Raw genomic sequence first — 18,950 nt, 5'->3', positions numbered from 1 at the left:
ACGTACTGCCTTTGAGTTTTTAATTCCTCGCCGACGAAAAATTTTATCTCATTCATGAAATCGACTAGCAGTTTATTAACGTTAGCTATACCTTCCCTGTTTTTGTCTAACTGTGCCTGTATTTGCTGCGTTATTTGGTCGTAGTTTTTTACTGTCGTGCTTGGGGTAGGGGTGGTTGTACCTGCGTACACCATTCCTTCCTCAACTTCAGCCGACGCCGCGCTGCCCCCCGAAAGGGTGGGTTTTATTGACTGGTGATATGTCGTTCTCTGACTACATCCTCCAGCTATTCCTGTCGGGTTTTGTGGTCGTAGTTTAGCCTCTAGCCGTCTCTCTAATGAAGATATTGCTGCCTGTAAGTTATTTCGCTCTTCGGCGATTTGTTTCTTTAGCTGTTTGACCTCTTGAGTCAATCTCTTATTTTCTTCTAATATTGTCTTGTATTGTGGATTTTCTGTTATAGGAGCATTGCAAGACACTGACCCCGCAAAGCTCACCTGATTTATGTTTGTCCGGCCGGTGGCTAGGGCGTCTTGTGATTCCTCGCAGGAACCCATCTTGGCCGGAGGTCCGCGGTGCTTTCGTTGGTTCTTTAAGCTGGATTTCCCAGGGGCCGATGGTGCCGTGTTAGTGTGATGTCTGTCCCTCCTTGAACGAGATCTTTATCGCGACCTTGACTGGGATCTTGATCGGGATCGTGAACTTGACCTTGGCTGGCGCTGTTCCATCCGGTCCGAGCTGAACCATCGAGGCATGTTCATCCTTAGTGGAGGGAATTCTTCTGACGACTTAACATCGCCGGTATATTCAGGTTGGCTAACCCAGTCTTTTGGCTGATCTGTCCTCAATTTATTGGGAGGAGCGACGTTCTTAAGTTTTTTCTTGCACAGACTATCTCCTGTGGGGTGTTCACCGTCACAGGTGACACACTTGGGGATGCAGTCGTGTCCTTGCATTGGTTCCCTTGCCCCGCACTTGAGGCATACATTGACATTTGGAGTTGGACAGACGTCCGTACGGTGTCCGGTTTAGAGGCATATCTTGCACACCTGTACTGTTGGCTTGTATGGGTAGCATATTAACTCGGCACCCATTATGTATACGCTCCTCGGTAGCACATTGCCCGTGAATGTGATAATCGCTGTTTTAGACGAGCCCAACATTCTTGCTCTCTAAATATTCACCCATTGAGTCCGAACACGTAGGTTCTCCATTAGTTCATCTTGCGAAGTCCCGGCCAGTATTCCATGTACAATTACCCGCTAGACGCCTTCGGGGTCGGCCACGTATGCATTGAAAGCGTGGGTTTGTCCCCTGATCTTTAGTTGACTGATACCTCGCAGCCTACTCGCTACCTGCATGCTTTGGCGTAGATAAGATTACAATGTTCGATCCTGGGTGAACCCGCAACAGAAAGTCATTGTCATTGAAACTTCGTTGGCAGGCATCTATCACAGCCCTGGAGAGTCCCAATATGTTTTTAACCCAGAGACCCTTATGCGGCCTCAGAATAATCTTGATGTCCTCTTTCGGTAGTGGAGGTGGGCCGCGTCGCTTTCTCCGTCTGAAACCCTGCGTGGCTTCACGTTTTTGTTTTTCGGCGGGCGGATCACTTTCAAATTTCTCGTTCGCTTTCACAGCCTTCTCCATCTGGGATTTCTGCTTTTTTAACAGGTTTTTCTTTTGCCTGCGCGATAAAACGGTATTCCAGGCATCCTCAGTCCATCCATGGCATTCCGAACAAGTCGCGTCGCCAGTCTCGTTTCCGAGAGTCGCGTCAACAGACGCTGGTTCGTCATTCTTTGCCTGCCGAGACGAGACGCCACTCGCGTCCGTGTCAGCAGTGAGTGATTCCGGTGCCCGAGAAAGGCCGGGATAAGCTTCGTCAACTTCCATATGGCGAGAAAAGGCGATCAGCCCCGGCCAGGCATGCTTGGCAGAACAAAAGAAAAGTGACCGCCGCTCCTGCCAATAGGCTGACAGAGCTTTCCCGCCGGCATTTTGTAGTGTCACAAAAATGGTCAAGAAAGTGAGGTAAACATCGCTCACCTTCGATCTTTGTCCCGTGGCAGCAAAGCAAGTGTCCAAAGTTCACTATCTGCTAGTCCGTGCTCCCACAAACACACAACACCGTCGTGTTCCGCACGTCGAAGTACCTTCCGGGACGCGCGACGCTGGCCGTGGTCGTTAAGGTGAGCGTCTCAACAAGTTCATTCATTTTGTCTGCGATGGTTTCTTCTCGTAAAGTTGATCCTGGCCCAAGCTTTGGGTATCCGTGGAATCAGGAGAACTTTACAAAGCAGACTATAAGATTGTTAGATGAGTTTGCGCGAAATTGCTCTTAGAAAAGCTTCGAGAAAACGGAGCGCAGTGTGAACATGTCTTCACAGCTTGGCGCCTCCTGGCGGTCTCTAGGCGATCTGATAGACTTTTATTCTACTTTCGATAGCCACCTGATGCGTCTCCCTACAATTCTCGCACTCTTCAGAACAGCAGGACTACAACTCAACTCCAAGAAATGTCAATTCTGCCGCCGTGGCGATTACCGTTCTGGGCCATCTTGTAAACGCCGATGGCGCCCAATCAGATCGCGAAAAGATCCGCGCCATCCGTAGCTTTCCCGTACCCCGTTCTACATCCGACGTCCGGAACTTCATTGGCTTATGTTCCTACTTTAGTCGTTTTGTGAAAAACTTCGCCGACATGTCCAGGCCACTCACAAATTTGCTGAAGAAGGATACCACCTTCTCATGGGGCCCTGAGCAGACTCAAGCGTTCACCGCTCACCGCCCCCCCCCTCCATACTTGGCCACTTTAACCGTTCTGCTGCCACATAAGCTTGCACCGATGCCAGTGGCCACGGTATTGGCGCAGTTTTCGCTCAGCGACACCACGGCAGACAGTGCGTGATGGCTTACGCCAGTCGCTTGCTTTCTCCCCCTGAGAGGAATTATTCCATCACCGAGACAGAGTCTTTAGCTTTAGTTTGGGCCGTCGCCAAGTTCAGGCCATATTTATATGGTCACATATTCTCAGTCGCTACGAACCACCATGCCCTGTGCTGGCTGATTTCTCTGAAGCACCCGACTGGACGTCTGGGTCGCTGGGCTCTGAGGCTCCAGGAATTTTCGTTTAGCGTCAGCTACAAGTCTGGCCGTTTGCTCAAGGACGCAGACTGTCTTTCTCTTCAACCGGTGAATCCTCCTGATCACGTTGCGACTGACCATGAGAACAGCGTAATGGCGTTTACTGACATCGGCGATATGCGCATTGAACAACGATGGGATGAGTCAGTGCACACTATCATCGACGCCATCCAGTCTGACAGCCATGACGCTGAGTCTTGTATGTTCGTACTGCATGACGGCATCCTTTACCGCCACAACGTCAGCACTGAAGGGCCTGAGCTTCTGCAAGAGTGGCGATGTGGGCTTGTTGGTGAAACATATGAAAGAAATTTATGTAGCGCGAGGCGAAAAAACGAACTCAGGAAAGAATAGACTGAGAGGACAGAGCGCTGCTTGTCATTCCTCATCATATACGGTTTGCCATACTTGAACAACTTCACGACGAACCAACAGCGGGACACCTCGGTCTTTCCCGCTCATACGACCGCGTGCGACGTTGGTTTTTCTAGTCAGGACTGGACCGCAGCGTGCGTCGATATGTCGCCACTTGCGACGTCGACGTCTACCAGCGCCGGAGAAGACCTTCTTTGCTGCCAGCTGGATATCTTCACGCAATAGAAGTCCCCTCTGAACGATTTCATCGTGTGGGACTCGACCTTGGCCTTTTTCCGATGACGACAGAGATTGGGGACGACGAAATGAATGGATCGCCCTCGCCACAGATAATGCGACCCGTTACGCGATAACAAAGGCCATGCCAACCAGTTGTGCCACTGACGTCGCGGATTTTCTTCTTCATGACGTCATCTTACACCGCGGCGCACCCCGACAGCTGCTTACGAACCGCGGCCGCTCTTTCTTGTCCAAAGTTGTCGACGACCTCCTTCGATCGTGTGCTACAGCGCATAAGCTATCTGCCGCCTACAACCCACAAACTAATGGCCTAACTGAACGTCTCAACCGCACGCTCACAGAGGTGCTCTCGATGTATGTACGTCTCCGAAGATCATCGTGACCGGGACACCACGTTGGCCTATGTGACTTTCGCATATATTTCCTCTCGACATGACACCACGGGATTCTCACCTTTTTAGCTTTTGTATGATCGCAACCCCATATTGCCATTTGAAACCCCCTTGCCTCTCAAGCCATCTGCTTGCGAGTACGCTCGCGAAGCCATTTATTGGGCTCACATGGCTCATCAAGTAGCCCAGTCTCGCCTAACCAGGTCACGGGGTATGCAAAAAGCCCGCTACGACCACCAGCATCGTGATATAACGTTTGCCCCAGGTGACCGCGTGCTCCTCTGATCACCGTGTCGTCCGACAAGATATAAAGTCGATCTTCAGCCCAAAAATGAGAACGGAACCCGTTTGGAGCCGGATTTGGTCGTTAAAGCCACCAGGAAATACGTGTGGCCAGCATTTTTTCTGCAAGCTTGCAGACAGTAGCAGTCAATGAAATTGGGCGTAAGGATTGCAGGTTATTTGGAGACTTTCCTGGTTTTGGAATCAGGACGACAACTGAGCGCTTCCAATCATATGGGACGTCCCCAGACTCCCATACTTTATTATTGGCCTGCAGAAGCGCATCAAGAGCTTCACCTTCCATGTTCTTGAAAACTTCGTAAGGAATACCGTCGGCCTATCTCTCTGTCTCATCTAGGCATCCAAACCAGCAGCGTTTGGAACCCCACGTCACATGCGTGTTCCCTCCTCTCTCTCCTCTTTTGCCTTCTTCCCTCTCTCACCTCGCAACGCCGACGCAGGCAGAAAAGCCTACGCTCACTCCCACTTCTCCCTCCTCGAGGCAACCTCCCAGTGGCGTTTAGACCCCCACTGCGCATACACGTCCTCTCCCCCTCTTACGCTTCCCCTCTCTCTCCTCGCAATGCTGACGCAGGCAGTGTAGCCTACGCTCGCTCCCCCCTTTTTCTCCTCTAGGCACCCCTTTCAGCGGCGCTTACGGCCCGATTACGCATGCGCATCCCGTCCTCCTCTCTTTCCTCTCTTACGCTCCCTTCCTCTCTCAACTCGCAACGCCGACGTAGGGAGCGTCGTAGACATTTGTTGGATAGAAGAGAAAGCTGCGAAGGCGGAGCTGCTGCACATGTACACAGTCTTCCTTTATGAAAGGGAACGCGCGAAAGCGTGGCCTGTGCTAGAAGGTCGCAATATCCAACGCAGGACAGTCAGCGTAGACGTAAAGTAACTCTACCGTCATGGCAGCAAACAAAACAATGGCCTGCGTGTATGTTGGCTTTTTTTCTGCATTGTCCGCTTAGAAATGCGTAGCTAAGCTCGCCAAAAAGCTGAAATAATATCCTCGAGCGTACGCATTTGGGTGCGACTTCGTACGCTCGCACGATCACTCGCCGCGTTCGCGAAAGAAGCAGCCAGCTGGCACACGCTGCCTTGAGAACGATGCAAGGTGAGCTGCCGCGACGGTGACGGCTTGACTAGCTCACGTCTCTTTTAGTACATGTATCAGTCACTGCACAACACGATGCGAAGTCACACGAAAGTGATTGTGTCCCCAAAAGAGCTTGAAGATATATACCTGCTCAGCTATCGCGTATCATACGTCGCAAACACACGTTGACCAACTTACGTTTTTGTTTAAAGTTTATGATATGCGCAGGTATCGGTACCACGAGTTCACGTCGTATATAAAATAAACATTTGCATGACACGTTCTCGACCTATTTTAAGAACTTGCCTTGGCCTGTTTTTCAGTCCTAAGTGGCAGGAATGTCATGTAAATCAGCTTTGATTCGGCCTACTAGGTCATAGTATGTACTGCGCGGCATTATTACGAAGAGGTGAAAAAAGACAAAGCCAACGATGAAATGGGCCACAAAAGGATGTATACATTCTATTCTCCGTTTTTTTTTCTCGCGCCGTATCGTATAAGATGCCCCTGTTTATGCCCCCGTTTGTTTTTTGTTTTTGTTTTTTGATTGACACGCGTGTTAACGTTCTGTCCACTGTTTCACTTCCCATCGGAAACGTCTCTCCTCACAAGCGTTGCGCTCTGGGAAAATAGATTGCATCGGCAACGAAAGTGAACCTAGGTACATATGAGAGCGCATTCCGAAGGCTTCCCAGGCGTTTCCTTTTCTCTCCGCGTCGCCGCAGTCCGCGCTGTTGCTGGCATGCACGCACATGGGATCTTAATACCTTCTAACAGACACAGAATGACGTGGTCGTTGACAAATCTCGACTAAACCAGGATCTGCCATTTAGCCTACCGCCGCTGCCGCGCGCGGCGCCTTGTGGTTTAACGACACTTCATGGAGCTCGTGAAATGAGAATATGCTCTATCTCGGCGCCGGCGTCGTCAAGCAAGCCAAACTCCGCCGGGCACGCCAGCAATTCGCAACTCAAAGGAACATGATAGGGCACGGCGCAGTTGCAGCATGGCGAATTCACGATGGTCACCACGTCCGCTGTCGCTAACACAAATATTGAGTTTTTTGCAGTGCGATTGCAGGTTGCGGTGCTTCGTACAAGGGTAGCGGGTTGTTGACGTGGAGCATCTCATCTTAGTCGGCACCAGTGGTCCCGCGAGCGCGTTCTTGAAGTGGTCACGTTGTGTGTGTAATGCACATGGCGCACCGCTTTTCTGCAAAATTTGTTCATATACTTCGGGCGCCGCAGTGACATGTAGTCACTGAATACAATGGTCATTTAATAGGCTCGAGTTAACAAGTTAACACTGGTGCCTCACTCGGAAAGAAGGATTCTGCTTGTCCATTTGTTTTTTCTTCACGGGCAGCACCATCCTGCCGTGCTCCCACCGTATACGACTGGCGCTTGTACTGTTTGGACCTCAGCAGGCAGCTTTCCTATATTCCCGCTAGGTGCCGCATGAATTGCTGGAGTCGCAAATATGTTCACCACTTTTCGCCGGTGTAGCTTAACCATGCCGCTTGTGGTCGCATGTACGTGCGACGCCATACTGTACCTAGCCCTTTAGCGCTCGCTGCTTCGCTACTACGCACAGTTGCCTTTAGCGGGAGAAGGCGTAATTTTTTTTTTATGAATTTCGCCTGCTGCTCGGATCGCCATAAAATCTCATTTATTCTTAAGGGGGGGTGCTGAAAATCACTTTCGGATTTTAAATGCGAAGCATTTCTTAGTGAACTTCAGCGACTTTGAGCGTATCTATCTATCTATCTATCTATCTATCTATCTATCTATCTATCTATCTATCTATCTATCTATCTATCTATCTCTATATATATATAGCCGCTTACATTTGGGTGCTCTCGTGGTCACCCCCTTAACTTTGTGTGAACCAAAATTAGCACGGGAGGGTAAGATGGTTTGACGAATATGACGCGCTAATCAAAACATGACTAATGTCACAATCCCGTCGCGTACGTCGCCAAACACTTCCCGTCAGGCAGTGGCACATACTCACCGGCGGGTATGTGCCGCTGGTAAGCGGGTATGTGCCACAGGTGATTGACACTTAGTATCTACCCAAGACTGACGAGAACACACATGGGCAATTTTAACGCGTGAACGCTAAACAATACCAAACATCGGTAGCGTCGATCCAACGAAGGCATAGAATAAAGGTCAGTGTTAAAAAAACCTGACATAGGCAGTACTAGCCACCCGACAAATGCAAATAATAAATGTCATAATCCCAGCAGGAATCGAACCCAAGCATTCTACCTCAGAGCTATGCCAGGTCTCGGAACTACTTTTCAAATAGACGCTAATCTTCGTGAAACGACAATAGTGGTTGCCCCGCCACGGTGGTATAGTGGCTAAGGTACTCGGCTGCTGACCCGCACGGCGCGGGATCAAATCTCGGCAGTGCTGCCTACCCAATTTCATTACCATTATATGTACTCCTTTCATACAGCCGTCATATTGGGTTAACGTCAATTGTGATGGCGTGCAATGTGCTGAAATTGATTTAAGTAGCAGGGTCAAGGGCTCTGCGCGAGCACCAGCGCTTCATATCAGTTTCTGATGTTGCTAAAACACATTTGCAGCTGACATCGTTGGGCAAGAAAAAAACTGCTTATATAAACATCTGCAACTCTTCAACATATGTCTGTGTGTGCAACATTTGTACATATATTTAGCTTAATTCCATGACGTGTCGCTCAATAAAAAAATTGCAACACGATCACCTTCCCTCCGTATGCTTCGCATAACGGCGATGCCCAGGCACGTGAGATCTGCGACTTTTCTTTTTCCTCTGGCTCAAGAAAGCTGAATTTACTTTGAACAATGTCCTCAGAAAGTAATTTATTTCTCACTACATCATGGGATATACCGAGTGGGATGAGTGTCTAAGATTATCTTGACGGCCTTGTCGTCATCACCATCAGCTTGGCTACGTTCACTGCAGCACAAAGGCCTCTCCCATGTTCCGCCAGTCAACTCGGTCATGTGCTTGCTGCTGCTATTTTATACCCACAAACTTCTTAATCTCATCTGTCCATCTAACTTTCTTTCTCCCCCTAACCCACCTGCCTTCTCTGGGAATCCAGTTAGTTACCCTTAATGACCAGCGATTATCCTGTCTACGCATTACATGCCCGGCCTATGTCCATTTCCTCTTCTTGATTGTAACTATGATATTCTTAGCCCTGGTTTGTTCCCTGATTCACACAGTTCTCTTCTTGTCTCTTAAGGTTACACCAACCATTTTCTTTTCCATTGCTTGCTGCGTTGTTCTCAATTTAAGCGGAATGGCCTTGTAGTGCACTTTAAGGACTAGCCATCTCGTTAGGTGCCTTTTAATGAGTACTCACATAAACTTTTGAATGCAAGATAACTTGCGGGATAGATCTGTGGACACACAAACATCATATATAGGATTTACCAAAGGGCAGTGTCACATATACGTACCATATTTAAATTCAAGTTTGAAGTTCGTGTCGCACCACTGGGTGCAAAACACGCCTGTGTTTTACGGGTAACTGATCATCAACTGCATCACACGCTTGTTTTGGCTGCCAGGATCCTTGCGAGTGCTCTATTCTAGTAGACATTCAGCAGAGAAATACAACTGAGCTCGAGCATGCGTTGCTTGCAGGTCGTTTTCGACAGAACGCCTTCGTGCAGTGCTTGGCGTACACGTCGGCCTGTACTCTGTGAACGTCACATACGTGGTCGAACCTGGCAGCAATGACAGCACGGACATCCACTTCAACGAGGAGTTCGCCTGGCCCAAACCAACATCGCTACGGAAGGAGTACCATGATGCACTCGCCAAAGGCTTGCCTTTTCCTATTCTTACTGTGTTGGACTACCTCAGTCAGGTGAGCCATAAAGCGTGAGTGCGCAGGTGTGCTTTCTCGTCAATTGCACACTAGCGAAGACAATATTACCGATGTTTGCCAAAGATTAGACCTTTCGCAAGCTATGCCAAAATTAGGTAGACTACTTGATTATACAATTTGTATCAACTAGGGGTCAGTAGAGAGTGACATATACCGAGGTTTAGGTTAATTAGACCACCTCCATAATAGGTTTGTGAAAATTTGCCTTTATTTTGCAGTGTACAGTCGTATAAGATCACTTTGATGAAAGCACTGACTGACAAGTTCGACGAATTGCTCGACTTGCCATCTGCGAGCCACGTGTAAAGTATATATTTTCTTTTTCGCACAAGACGAGCGTAATTGAAAATGAAATGCAAGAAAAATGAAATGAAAATGAACTTGCACTCTATATCTAGCTTGAGATGTTATTCTATTTGCACCAAACAGAGCCTCAATAACTTCAGGATACCGTATTTACTCGCATAATTCTCACAATTTTTTTGCCGGAAAAGCGATGCAAAGTTGGGGGGTGCGACAATTACGCAAGGAAAACTTTCCACGAAAACGTACAGCGCGAAAAAGAAAACGAAGTGGCCGCGAGTCGTGATTCTCACACCAGCAACCAACAGCAACCAACACCAGCAACCAACATTAGGGCAGTGTCCAGTGGTCAAAATGAAGACCTCGGCAGAAATCTCTGTTCTGCTTTAAAAATCTCCAAGAACACTTCAGAATTTGTAATTGCTTTGTCGTCATCCAAAAGTGCCCAACCTAGTAGATGGTGGAATGATGAGTGCACACGAGATTATAGAAGAAGAAAAGCTGCATGGAAAAGACTTATATGTAATCAGAGTCCAAAAAATTGGAAGGATTATCAGTTCATTGCGGCAACAATTAAACGCACTGTATCGCGAGCGAAAGAGCAATATGACCAAGGACATTTCGAGTACCTGTCTAAATCAAATAACAAACGTGCTTTATTCAACTTCCTTCGTGGTAGGAAAAAGACCCCAATACCAGGAAACGTTGACTCAGTAGTTTACACCTCACAGGAACTACAGGAATCATTGAATCAGTTGGCTAAAGAATTAGAAAACAGGTTCTCAACGCATCTTCCTAATTCGGCTTACACAACAACCATCTATGACTACACAGAAATATCGACTTCCGAATTAAATCAGGCTATGGAAAGATTGCCAAATGCAGCACCAGGCCCCGATGGAATAACAAATACAATGCTAAAAATACTTCACAGGGAATATCCGAATGATCTGTTAGGTCTCGTCAATTATTCCCTTAGAAGAGCATGGATCCCTTCTGAATGGAAGATTGCGAAAATTATACCATTGCTTAAGAAACAGGGGGCAGGCTATAATTTAGACAACATACGACTGATAGCCTTAACATCTAATGTAGTAAAACTTATTGAAAGAGTACTTCATGGTCGTATAATTAGGTTTATTAACGAGAAACAACTGTTGAGTTCTTCCCAATTTGGCTTTAGATCTGGATATTCCATATGGCATGCACATGTAGATCTGGAAAGTCGTATTCATATTGCCCGTCACAAAAAGCACTTTGCGGCTTTAGTAACGTTAGACATATGTAAAGCATATGATAGTGTAGAGTATTCTATCTTGACTAATCAGTTATGGAGTCATGGACTTCCACCTTATATAGTAGCATGGGTGACGGAATTTTTAAGTAGAAGAGAATTCTATTGTTATCAAGGCGGTCTCTCTTCCTGTAAGCACAAGCAAACCCGAGGTGTACCTCAGGGGTCAGTACTTTCCCCGGTTTTATTCAACATATTGCTTAGTACCATCCCCGTTCATCCAGAAGTGAAAACCTATGTTTATGCCGATGACATTGCTTTCTTTGCTATGGCACATGACTTCCACTGTCTCTACACTATCTTGCAAACATATCTTAATAAAATAGAACATTGCTTGGATGGATTGATGTTGAACCTGAATACCGGTAAATGTGCTATTCTCGTTTTTGCAATCGAAGATCTCGTGCACATATCTATTAATTACAAGCTTCAAGATATCCCACAAGTACAATCATTGAAATATCTTGGAGTTATGTATAATGAGCATCTAAATTGGCACCCTCACATTGAATACATCGCGACAAAAGCAGTACGCGCGATGGGCGTATTGCGGAGGTTGAGCAATTGTAGATCAGGTATGAGAAGAAAGGCACTTTTGATTATATATAAAATGTATGTCCGACCTGTGATGGAGTTTGGCTGCATTCTTTTTTCTGGTGCGCCAGCCTACAAATTTCGGCCGCTCGTTCTGTTGGAAAGAGAGGCTATACGGCTCTGCTTAGGACTTCCAAAGTATACTGAAAATGCAGTGTTATACCTTGAAGCACGAATACCAACCTTATTATGTCGCTTTAACATTCTTACTGTGCAGACCTTTTTACGACTATATATGAAGCACCGTTTAACCCTGAACAAATTATTTTTATTTCCAATCCTGACCTATTCTTCTCCGTGCATTGGCCCAGATTTACCAAACCACGAATAGTATTTGTTCAATCGTTACTTGAGCCCCTAAATGTACACGTTCGTGATCTGATTCCTTTAACTGAGCAACAAAATTCTCCAGAAAGTGTTTACCATGATATCTTCCCAACTCACGCAAAGCTATTACCTACAGGCATATTAAATGGTTTATTGCAGGACCATTTAAGTACTCTGCCAACAAATGTCATTATAGCAACGGACGCATCTCAATCACATGAAAAATCAGGTGTTGGAATATATTGCCCCGTACTTGATTGGTCATTTTCACTTCGCTTACCGGACTTTCTTCCTGTCTTTCTGGCTGAATTCATGGCAATAATGTTAGCTTTGCGAAAGGTAAATATTTCCATTCCAGTTGTAGCAGTCATAACTGATTCATTATCAGTGTGCTCTTCTCTGTCCGCATCTGGTCACTCACCTATAGTGAAACTTTTTAAATCGTTGATCCCCTGTCATCTCCGAAGTATTCATTTAATCTGGACACCAGGGCACAAAGGTTTGTTGTTAAACGAAATAGCTGATTCTCTTGCGAAGGCATCCCTTTCGACACCAATTATTCCTATTTTCCCTCATACAGTATACATTACGGTGGCGCGATTTCGCACACTTAAAATCAGGCAAAATTTATCTGACCCTGCACTGACGGCTTTTCCAGAGTACAAACACTTGTTATTTCCCTGGCGCAGTGAACTGACTAAATCAAGGATGATGGAAGTTGTCATCACGAATTTTCGTTGCCGCGTTACCTCCCTCAATTTTTACTTGCATAGATCAGGCATATTGAATTCCCCTATGTGCATTTACTGTAATCAAGAGGAAACGATCAGTTATTTTTTATTACATTGTCGCCGTTTCGATTTATTCAGGCAAAGCATACTAGCACCACCTCTTCAAAGACTGGGCTTGCAACTATCACAACCTGATCTTCTTTCATTTGGAGCCTCTACACTGGGTTTCAGCCACAGGGATGTTTTATTCGCCGTTCAAGAATACATCACTGCGACTAAACGATTTTCTTGCTAAATTGCTGTCTCACTATTTTTGTTATTTTTTTCTGCAAACTTGATATCGGTATTTCAAATCAAAATTAAGTTACAAAAAATTGTAGGAATGACCCAATGCTGAAAGTTTAGGGCAAATTCACCTTATAATCGGCCAATCCCCTTCTTTGGGTACGAGCCATTCGCACAGGCAAACAACAACAACAACAACCAACAGCAAGCTTTAAGAAGTACAAATTAAAACTTACCTCATCAATAAAAGCAGAGGTTCAACACGAGGCAAGATTTATTTGAGACACAAAAAGTGGAAGCAAACAGTCGAGAGATAGAATACCATATGCAAAGCTTCTGGACGTTGTGGGCGTAGCGATAGCGTTCGTCGCTCAAACGGAGCCCTCGAATGGTAAGCGTAGGACGTCAGTATTGGGCTGATGGCTATTTACCAGAATCGTCCGCAGTTCCCTTCTGAAGAAATAAAGTTTACCATCAATCCCAGTTTTAGGCACACGGCAGGCCCAACGCGTCTTGGTGGCTTTCAGCTGCTGTCACCAGTAGCGAATACAGAACTCGTAGACTCCAAAGGGCCTACCGGTGGCCCTGTTGCCACTGTTGAGTGCATGATCTATCACTTGCAACTTGAAAGGAGCCGTGTAGCTTGAGTATGGCCTAAAACGTGACAAGATTACCGACACAATATAGAAAACACGCCGCAACGCGCACTGGCTACTTCGGCTTGGCTTGGATTGAATCTCCATGCAATAGTACGATTGATGGTTAAGAGATGGTGCCAGACAGCGCGCGCTATCATCATCAGTGGCTGGAACGAGCCAACGACATTATTGCGGCAGTTTTGGGGGTGCGATAATTACTCGAGAAAAAAAATAAATCGTATTTTTGTTGGGCGATGTGGGGGGTGCGAGAATTATCCGAGTGCGAGGATTAGACGAGTAAATACGGTAAATAGCTATTTAACTGCTACTTAATTAGAATTACTATACACTAGTGAATCTGACGCTATCTTTGTTGTAATTGGCTATTGAGTGCCTTTAAGTGAGGTTGTATTGATTGTACACATTAACTGTATTAAGAGTGCAATCAGAAACTCACGTGGTATTGTTACACAAACGTTTAATTTGTTTAAGTGGAGTGCAAAAAGTTTAACGCAGAATTTGATTCGGCCAGTCTGGGTCACGAATTCATCTTGGAAGCGCTTGCAGGGGAAGGAGTTGACAGATATACGCAAGTCGGTGGTAACATGTCAAATCCAATTTCTTATAACACGAGATGACAAAACATGAAAAAACCCTCAAAATTCACACAAACGAGAAACATTCATGCATTAACTGGCTCTACAAATAAACCGTAACCAATATTGAAACGAATATGCACGAGCCTGCGGGGCGCGGAAGAAGAAGAAGAGTAGTGGCGAGGCGCCTGGACTGTGTGGTTGGGTGGAAGCGTTCTAGGCCTGTCTCAGAAGTGCGCTGCTATTTCACAACCCCATTTCACCTCATCTGTAAATAAACACAGTCACTCGTAACAGTTTGGTGGAAGGTGCCGGGTACATCGATCTGGACGACCCAGCTCTACCGATTTTGCGACGGAGCAGACGCTTGGCAGGCTTGCCACTGCAGCTACCAGACATGGAGGACGCGGGAGCTGGCCATAACAATTTCGTTGCTGATGAGCAACACGCTCACTCGTCAGGACAGGATCGCTGCGGCATGCCGGAACGTCAGCCGAGGACCTTTTCGGGGCAGCCGGACGACGATGTTGACGACTGGCTCAAGCACTACCAGAGAGCGAGTCGCAGCAACCGCTGGAGCACTGCTAAGCAGCTCGAGAACGTGGTGTTTTTTCTCGTCGGCACCGCGTCTCTTTGGTTCGACAACCATGAAAGTGCATTGACCACATGGGACATTTTCGTGGACGAGCTGAAGAGGTGTTTTGGTGACTCAACAGCTAAGGTCAAGCAGGCGGAGCAAACGCTTTCACACAGAGCTCAGTTACCTGGCGAAACATGCACCACCTACATCGAGGCCGTCTTGAAGCTTTGCGGAATCGTGAGTGCGACCATGTGTGACGAAGATAAGGTAGGTCATCTGCTCAAGGGAATCGCGGAAGACGTGTACAATTTCCTTATCACTAAGGAAGACTTACACACACCTTCCGACCAAAGGAGACACTGCCGAGCGTTTGAAGCGCTAAAGAGGAGGAGAGTCCTACCGAAATTTAGACGTCTTGAAAATGTGCCCACGATTGCAAGTGTCAACCTTCCATCGCAGGACGACATCTCTTCTCTTATAAGACGAGTGGTTAAGGAAGAACTTGCTCAACTGCAATCTGTGGGCACCGCTGGTGTCTGCCATCAGTGTGCATTCGACCAACAGCCCCGTGAACCACTGGTACCTCGGATGCGACAGAGCTACTTTGAGCCTCGCCCGAATTACACCGATCGGTTCGAACGGAGAAGTGAACGGCCACTCGAAAACCAGGAACGCAGGCAAGCTGCGTCACAGCGATTTACTCCTCGACCGGCTTTTATCAACCGACGAGGTTTACTTCGCCGGGGACGACTAGGCGCGACACCCGTACGTGCTACAACTGCGGGCTACCTGGACACATCGCTAGGCACTGCTACCGTCGCCAGCAGCGAGCTCCACGATTCAACGTGTACATGCCCTATGTACCTGCTGGCGAGTCTCGATCATTTCAGGGCTCTTTCCAACAGCAACACGCAGCACGTGCTGACTCGCCTTGCTCCAACCGCAGCGTTACCCCACCACCCGCACGCCAACAGCAATCCCCATCTCCGCGTCACCGTTCGGGGACGCCACCACCACTGGGAAACTAACTGGTGCGACCAATGGGGGCGAGGCCGCAAAATCATCTTCTGCAAGACCCCCTTGTGTTGTAATGGTTGAGAACAAAGTGAGTGTTTTGTAGACAATGTGAGTACTGTTGCACTAGTTGATACCGGTGCTGCCGTTTCCATAATGAGCATGCCTTTTGAAAATCGCCTTGGGACGAAAGTAATGTTTGCTTGGAATTGGACTGCTACGTTCCGCGGCTTAGGGGTAGAAACGTTGAGCCCGGTTGGAGTTTGTTCTGTTTTACTTTCTGTAGGAAATCAAACGTTTCGAGCTGAACTAACGGTGATTGCACGAGCGACCCACGACGTCATTCTAGGTATAAATTTTTTGCGGGAATGTGGTGCAACTCTAGATTGTGGTTGTGGTGTGATTATTTTTCGACCCGTGTTGCCATCTCCATTGACGAAAGACACCGTTGATGACTGCTTGGAAGTGTTTTCCGTGTCTGAAGACGTCTGCTTGGCCCCACATACCGCAATGTTTGTGCGTGTAAACTCTTCGCGTTTTTGTGCGGGTTCTTACTACGGTTTAGCCGAGCCGAACTTCAGTAACGCACTTAAGAAAAACGTTATTGTGCCTCGTTGCCTTGTGCTCACCGTCGATGATTGTGCCGATTTGTGGACTGTGAACGTTTCCTCGCAGCCCATATATCTGCCTGCAGGACTTAAATTGGCAAGCTTTCAAGAGCAAAGTACTCTTACCATACGGTCACTCCAACTGTCAGTGGATGTAAAGAAACCCCACGCCAACTCGTACCCCGACTATTCTGCCAACATTGAGCGTATGATTAACAAGTCCCTTTTATGAACTGAATGGTCGCTGCTGCAGGAGGTGATCGCACGCTACGCCTCAGTCTTTGACTTTGCCCAAGACGAGACGTCTACCGTTACGCCACCGTCTTCACGTACGCAACGCCACATCTATACAGGCCAAGCACCACCAATACGCCAGAAGCCATATCGTGTATCGCATTCCGAAAGGAAAGTCATCGCTGAGCAAGTTGAAGACATGCTAAAGAAGGGCGCCATACAAGAATCGTGTAGTGCATGGGCAGCTCCTGTCATTCTAGTGAGAAAAAAGAATAATTCATGGAGATTCTGCATAGACTATCGTCGCCTAAATGCCATCACAAAAAAAAAGGCGTCTGCCCTTTTAAATTGCACGTATAAATGACGCCGTGGACTGCCTGCATTCTGCCTTCTATTTTTTTTTCTGTTGACTTGCGTTCTGGGTATTGGCAAATTTCTATGCAACTTTCAGATAAAGAGAAGACGACCTTCGTAACACCAGACGGTCTCTTCGAGTTCAACGTTATGCCCTTTGGTTCGTGCAATGCTCCAGCGACATTCGAGAGATTTATGGATACAGTACTGTGTGGACTAAAATGAAAATTTTGCATGTGCTATTTAGATGACGTGATTATCTATGGCAAGACTTTTCAAGAGCATAACCACCGCTTATCACTTGTGTTTGAATGCTTACGCGAAGCTGGCCATGTTTTAAACTCAAAGAAGTGTCATTTTGGAGCCCTCGTATTAGGCTTTCTCGTGGATAAAGAAGGCGTGCGACCAGACCTACAGAAGACCACAGTGGTTCGCAACTTTGAACCACCACGAACAGTGAAGGACCTGCGAAGTTTTCTGGGTCTGCTCATATTTCCGCTGATTTATTAAAAACTTCGCACAACTTGCCTCCCCACTGACGTCCCTTCTTTATAAAGACACACCGTACTTGTGGGATGAAAAATGTGAGGCTGCATTTCAACAGCTGAAGTTTTTATTGACTTCAGGACCCATCCTAAAGGATTTTGATCCTGATGCTTTCACTGAACTTCATGCTGATGCTAGTGGGCTAGGTGTTGGTGCTGTGCTGGTCCAACTCTGCAACGGTCGCTAGCACGTCGTAGCATATGCCAGTCGGACACTGACCCGAGCAGAGACGAACTACACCATCACCGAGGCTCGAGTGCTTAGCAGTCGTCTTCGCCATTCAGAAGTTCCGACCGTATATACATGGCCACGAGTTCACAATAGTGACCGATCACCACTCACTATGCTGGCTTGTGGGACTTCGTGACCCGTCTGGCCGGCTGGCTCGCTAGGCGTTGCGCCTCCAAGAGTACACCTTTTCTGTTACCTATAAGAGCGGACGATGTCACACAGATGCCGGCTTCTTATCCCGCCTTCCTTCAGTACACACCTATGCTGACGACAATGACATTGATGACTATTTAGTTTCTGTCTCGTCCAACTTCCCAGATACCAGCAGCTTCAAACGTGAGCAGCAGCGCGACCCTGCTCTGAAACCCTTGCTCGAAGCTGCACATAATTCCGTCGACAAGCACTTTAAAATTTCAAATGGCTTGCTGTATAAAAGAAACTATTCAGCCGATGGCCTCCCGTTGCTTCTAGTGGTGCCGGAAAGCCTGGGCCAGGTCGTCCTTCGTTCTGGGCACGATAACATAACATCCGGTCATCTCGGTTTCACACGAATGCACATCGACTACGTGAGAGGTTCTACTGGCCGAAATTGTGGAAGACCACAAAACAGTACGTCACCAGCTGCGCTATATGTCAGCGCCACAAGCGATCCACCACTGTCCCGGCAGGTTATTTGCAGCCCATCCTTCCACCGACGTACCCTTTTGAAAAAGGCGTCATCGACTTGCTCGGGCCCCTTCTTAAGACCCCATCGGGCCACCGATATGTTATAGTGTGCGTGGATTATTTAACATGTTATATGGAAACGGACACACTGACATCGGCCACAGCAGCCGCTGTTTCTTCTTTTCTGTTACAACAGTTCATACTGCGTCACGGTGCTCCACGGGTTGTCATCAGTGACCGTGGACGACAATCTATGGCCGATGTGGTTGAAGAAATTTTGCGTCTCTGTGGCTCCTCTTATCGCCACTCCACCCCTTACCATCCGCAAACTAACGGTCTCACTGAGAGAACAAATCGAACTCTCACGAATATGCTATCGATGTACGTTGATGCTGACCACAGGAACTGGGACGCCGTCTTACCGTTTGTTACTTACGCGTATAACACCGCCAAGCATGAAGTGACTGGACATTCGCCCTTCTTTCTGCTTCACGCACGAAATCCAGAGAGT

General features: G+C 47.3%; 1 protein-coding gene across 3 annotated transcripts in view; it reads left to right on the top strand.

Annotated features, from left to right (window-relative positions):
* LOC119178160 (dual oxidase maturation factor 1) overlaps window positions 1–18,950 on the top strand; it is a 328,683-nt gene that overhangs the window by 210,155 nt on the left and 99,578 nt on the right. For all 3 annotated transcript variants that reach the window (XM_075888330.1, XM_075888294.1, XM_037429336.2), the window contains one exon: window positions 9,192–9,417. In XM_075888330.1, the coding sequence (XP_075744445.1) occupies window positions 9,192–9,417 (226 nt within the window). The remainder of the gene's footprint in view (window positions 1–9,191; window positions 9,418–18,950) is intronic.

Source organism: Rhipicephalus microplus, chromosome 1 (assembly GCF_043290135.1).
Source record: "Rhipicephalus microplus isolate Deutch F79 chromosome 1, USDA_Rmic, whole genome shotgun sequence".
Classification (NCBI taxonomy): Eukaryota; Metazoa; Arthropoda; class Arachnida; order Ixodida; family Ixodidae; genus Rhipicephalus; species Rhipicephalus microplus.
The sequence above is the reverse complement of the archived record's forward strand: the minus strand, read 5'-3'. Positions and strand labels throughout refer to the sequence as shown.